General features: G+C 58.7%; 1 protein-coding gene across 1 annotated transcript; it reads right to left on the reverse strand.

Moving 5' to 3' along the window:
- Positions 1-307: 307 nt before the first annotated feature.
- On the reverse strand, positions 308-4,453 carry PIM1 (Pim-1 proto-oncogene, serine/threonine kinase). The gene is made up of 6 exons (XM_079780660.1): positions 3,982-4,453; positions 3,771-3,877; positions 3,608-3,658; positions 3,150-3,516; positions 1,437-1,613; positions 308-721 (listed from the first exon to the last, which is right to left on the reverse strand). Exons 1-6 carry the CDS (start codon positions 4,061-4,063, stop codon positions 564-566), a joined length of 942 nt encoding a protein of 313 aa, XP_079636786.1. The 5' UTR covers positions 4,064-4,453; the 3' UTR covers positions 308-563.
- Between the last annotated feature and the right edge of the window lie 708 nt (positions 4,454-5,161).

The raw sequence follows: 5,161 nt of genomic DNA on the forward strand, positions 1-5,161 counted from the left end.
TTCATATGAAGGATGGGGAGAAGGGGACGGGAGAGAAAAACAGGGAAAACCAAACCCAGGCAGATTTTTGGAGAAGCAGCAGGTAAAAGAGGCAAGTTCAAGTATTTCTCCCAGCACAGCCGGAGTCCCCACAGAAGGCACTCAGAAGTCAAGGAAGAGGTGACAGGGACTTAAAAAATGGTGCTAGTCCTATCCCACCCCAACCCGTTTTCCCCTAACCTGACCATCATGGCATTCAGTGAAGGGAACAGTTCCATGACAGGGTTCTGACCCACACCCCCTCCCCACCCCCACCCCCACCCCCGGGATTTTGCAGAGTCCAGCAATGCTGGCCGCACACCTATGAGAAGGAGAGAGCATCTACGAGGAATTGAGGCCTAGGACACCCAGAGGAGTCTCTGTTCCCCTGTCCGAGGCCTCCTCCAGGGGCCTGGGGTCTGGAATGAGTTGTAAATGTTGTTCCTGTATCAAGCACTGTGCTGCTTGGTGAGAAGTGTCACTGGTACAAGAGCTTCCCCTCCCTGGAGCATCTGCCAGGAGGGGAGGACCTGCTGGAAAAGCTGCTATTTGCTGGGCCCTGACGACAGGCTGTGGAGATGGATCTCAGCAGTTTCCTGGGGCAGGAGCACATCTTGCATCCACGGATGATTCTGGATTTCTTCAAAGGAAGGCCGATCTGATGGTTTCAGGGCTAAGCACCATCTAATGAGATGCTGACACTCTGCAGGAAACAAGGAAGGTTATGAATGACTCAATTTGTTTTTGTGATGCAAGGGCCTTCCCCAGGACCCACCAGTCTGAGGTCCAACAGAGACCACATACTTTCTAGAACTCATATTCTTTAGTGAGAATATATTAACATCTGGATCCAACTGTCTGCTTTCAGCTAAAAAAAAACAGCGCCCCTCTTAAATCTGTGGTTTCATATTTCAATAGCTAGAGCCTTTCCCACGACACCCACTCATCAGAAATACGGAGGAGGAGGACTAGGGATTTTGATGAGACATCAGTGAGCAGGAGGTGATTCAATTCACCTACCAACTTACAAATATGAACACCACCCACGGTGAGGTCACTGGGACCACAATGTTTAGAGCCTGCCTTAATTTAAGGGAGAGGCTCGCCAAGCACTCAACGTTTTCCTCCCTGGCAAACCAGCCAGGCACTGAGGGACCAGGATGATTCTGTTGGTACTTTAAACAACCTTTCCGTGAAACTAGATGTCTGTTCTTACTAGTCTCACACCTGCCCCTCCTCTGACCTCCCAAAGAATGCTCAACTGCAAGCCCTTGGCTTCCTGGGGGTCAGCTCTCAAGGGTGAACTGCTGGCCTAGGACTCGGAGTCAGAGGCTGGCCACCTCCTGGAAAGGGAAGCTCCCCAGAATTCAAAGACTGTGTTCCTGCTTCTCTTCAACAAGCGGTTCCCCAGAAGTTACCTGAAGAGACCCTCTGCCTGAAGAAAACTTGGCCCCTGATGATCTCCTCATCGTGCTCAAAAGGAATATCTCCACAGACCATATCGTACAGCAGGATCCCCAGGGACCAGACCGCTGCCGACCTGCCGTGGTAGCGATGGTAGCGGATCCACTCTGGAGGACTATACACTCGGGTCCCTGTGAGCCAAGGGAATAGGAAGGAAAACACGCTTTTAGCAAAAATAAAACACAAAGCACCTGAGTGGTATGCAGAGTAACTCTAAAACAAAAGGCACCCGGCCCTTCCCTCAGGAGCTGGTGAACTCAATTTACCTCCCTAAGCTTGAAGGAGTTTATGGATAAGCAGCTTATGGCATCTCTCCAACCCAAAGCATTACCCACCTCTCTACCAGCCCACACCATAAACTGAAAGTCTTCACAAGCTGCTCCAAGAAACCAAGGTCTGGCCGTAGACCCAGCGCCTGAGGCCTGTATGTGGCAGGACCACCCACAGGGGATGAAGGGATGAATGTCTGCACCATCAGGGGCGGTACCCCACAGACAAACCTTAAAGGGCACTAAAGGTTGCCCAGGAGCCAGGGTGAGATTCTCATCTCAGATATGATGTAGGTGAGGGCACTTGCACAATATCCTACGTCAGGGTGCCCTCTGAGTGCAGGGGCAGACACCCACACCCTTTCCTCCCCACACTGGAAAGGTAGACAGATCTGCAGAGCTGGTTTCAGACCACGTGATTCCTGTTTACAAACTTTGGGTTGTAAAAAAAAAAAAAAAAGTAGGGGCCATTCTTCTGGTGCTCACCAGGGGGCAGCAAAGACTCGAAAGCAAAAAAAAAAAAAACAGCAACATGGGAGGATCCGACCAGCCATTAACTGTTAAATACAAAAAAATGCAGCCCAGCCCAGCGTCCTCCAAGGGCAAATAAACACAAACCACAGGCCCCAGTCACAAGTTTTGAAAGGCTGTCGTTGGTTAGGCTGAGCGGCTCAGGTGACCCACCCTACGCGGCTTTGATCGCCGGCTCTCCGTTCCACCTTTTCTCAAAGAACCTGCTCCAAGCAAGCCCTTCCCTAGGATAGGTTTTCCTCCTCTTCCGAGACACCCAACTAATTTTCACACTAGCAAGAGATCTTATTTCACAACATTCATTCCCGACTCCCTCACTGAACAACACCGGAAAAAAAATCAACAAAATGAATTATTTAGTGAAACTATTTCTGTTTCTATTCCTTATCTGTCCCTAGATCAAAGGGGAGGGGAAAATGCAGTCTAAAAACTACCTTACAGAAAGCTAAACTCTTATAAAACAAAGCAAAAACTACAAAAACCGGCATCAATTTTCATCTCTCCCACTCTCTCCTCCCTCTTCCACCTCCCATCCTATTACTGGCGGGGAAACTGGGTCAGACTTCAGAAATCTGGGCTACGGCCGGCTGCCCACAACCTCTTCTTCATCCGAAAAGCTTGGAACCCACTGGATTCTACTTAAAAAAACAAAATCGTGCCAGAAACATTACAGGTTCCGCTGGCTTGAAATCCCCGGCTTTACTACGCTGCTGGGAAGCTCTCTTCGCCCCACCCCTGCTATCATGGAGCCAGGCTGCCCGATGACCTTTACAAAGGGCCAGAGAGGGAAGCTGGCCGAGGCCTCCAGGCCAGGCCGAGTCACCTGGGCAGCTCCCTCCCGGCAGCTCCCGCCCCGGCCTGGCTCACCGTCAAAGTCCGTGTAGACGGTGTCCTTGAGCAGCGCCCCCGACCCGAAGTCGATGAGCTTCAGCTCGCCGCGACTGAGGTCGATGAGGATGTTCTCGTCCTTGATGTCGCGGTGCAGCACCCCGCAGTTGTGGCAGTGCCGCACGGCCTCCAGCACCTGCCAGAAGAAGCTGCGGGCCAGCTCCTCCTGCAGGGCCCCCCTTTCCGTGATGAAGTCGAAGAGGTCCTGCACCGGCTCGGGCCTCTCCAGGATCAGAACGAAACTGTCGGGCCTCTCGAACCAGTCCAGGAGCCGAATGACGCCCGAGAAGCCCGAGCTCACCTTCTTCAGCAGGACCACTTCCATGGGCACTCGGGTTCCATTGGGCTGCGGGCACCAGGAGGCTGCGTTAGCGCGCGAGGCGGAGGGCGCCCCTCACCCCACCCATCCCGGGGGTCGCTCCCCCCTGGGCACTCACCAGCTCTCCCCAGTCGGAAATCCGGTCCTTCTCCACGTGCTTGATGGCCACCTGGAAATCACCCCAGGAGAGCCGACATTAGATCCCCTCGCCGGGGCCAGCACACAGCCCTGTGCCCCCTCGCCGCCCCGCGCGCCCTCCCCACGGCGTGGCGCCCACTCACCGGCAAGTTGTCGGCGACACGGACGCCTGAGTAGACGGAGCCAAAGCCGCCGCTGCCCAGTAGCGGGCCCACCTGGTACTGCGACTCCAGGGGCTCCTTCTCCTTGCCTAGCAAAGGGGGAGAGCAGGGGACTCAGTGCCGGCCCGCGAGCCCCCAGTTCCCACCCGGAGGGTCCGGCCCCCGCCCCATCCCGGGTGAGGGGGGCGCTTACCGGGCGCCAGCTTGGTGGGGTGCAGGTCGTTGCAGGGCGCGGCGCGCAGGTGGGCGAGCGAGTTGATTTTGGACAAGAGCATCCCACCCTCCAGGGTGTCGGCGCAGGGACTGCCTGGAGCCGCTGCCGCAGGAGCTGGGGACCGGGCTGCGCCTACGGCTGGGCTAAGGCTGCGGGTGGCGATGCGGCGAGGCTGCGGCTGGCGCGGAAGGCCGAGGGCGAGTCGGAGGACAACTGGGGGCTCTGCCGGGGCTGTCGGCTGGTGGACCCACCGGCGGGGTCAGGCAGCGCCGAGGGCGACGGGGTTGGCGGCTCGTGGGACTCGGGTGGCAGGGCCGCGGCACCGGGGGTGGTAGCTGCTGCTGCTGCTGCTGCTCGTCCCGCCGCCGTCGCTGCCGCCAAGTCCTCTCGGGCCTTCGCCGCCGCGGCCGCTGTAGCAGACGCCGGGCTCGCAACGCCGCCAGGAGTAAAGGGGCGGAGCGCGCCTGCGGGGGGCGCGGGCGGGCGGGCGGGGAAGGGGCGGGGCCTCTCCCGGGGGCCTAGGCGGGGAGCCGGCTGCCGAGCCGACCGAGGAAGGAGAGGGGGTAGGGAGGCCGCGGGCCAGGGCGACTCCCTCGGTCCCCGCCCCGCGCGCTGGAGCGCCGCGTCCAGGCCCCGCCCACGCCGGCGCACCCCCAGCCAACCAGAGGCCGGCTGATCTGCATAACACGGAGCGCCCCGCCCCCGCCCCGCCCTGCTCTCGCGGTCAGAATGGTCTCTACGCCGCCACGACGTGGCGGGAAGGAAAAGGCGCCAAAATGGAGGGGGAGGGGCGCGGGGCGTGCGGGAGGCGGGAGCTGGGTGTAGAGCCGCCGGGAGGAAGGATGGGGAGGGGCGTATCGATTCAAACCCAAACAATAACAAAGCCTTCAAAGGCCGCGCGAGGCCGGCTCTGCGGCTCTTCCTCTGAGGTTTTTGGGTCAAGGGCTCGAGCTGGAGCAGAACAAGTTGCGCAGAAACGCCGGGCGTTGGTGCGTCGGGCGAGCAGGCCCGGCGGCCGGGGAGGCCCGGCGGCCGGCGTCGGGTGTGAGGCGCGACGTGTGTGGGGATGCCGACGAGGGTGGTCTTTCCGTGTGACTCAGACCCGAGACCTCCTAGTCGGCCTGGGCGGGGTGACGACACGCTGCGGGCGCGGGCCGGG

The sequence above is a fragment of the Cnephaeus nilssonii genome (assembly GCF_951640355.1).
Source record: "Cnephaeus nilssonii genome assembly, chromosome: 9".
Classification (NCBI taxonomy): Eukaryota; Metazoa; Chordata; class Mammalia; order Chiroptera; family Vespertilionidae; genus Cnephaeus; species Cnephaeus nilssonii.

What these genes read in the sequence shown, in the direction of transcription:
- PIM1 (XM_079780660.1), bottom strand. Translation starts at nt 4,063, where the DNA reads ATGCTCTTGTCCAAAATCAACTCGCTCGCCCACCTGCGCGCCGCGCCC. An exon ending in CCCCACCAAGCTGGCGCCCG is followed by an intron (nt 3,878 to 3,981) that starts GTAAGCGCCCCC and finishes CCCCTTTGCTAG; the next exon opens with GCAAGGAGAAGGAGCCCCTG. An exon ending in CGTCTACACGGACTTTGACG is followed by an intron (nt 1,614 to 3,149) that starts GTGAGCCAGGCC and finishes CTTGGCTCACAG; the next exon opens with GGACCCGAGTGTATAGTCCT.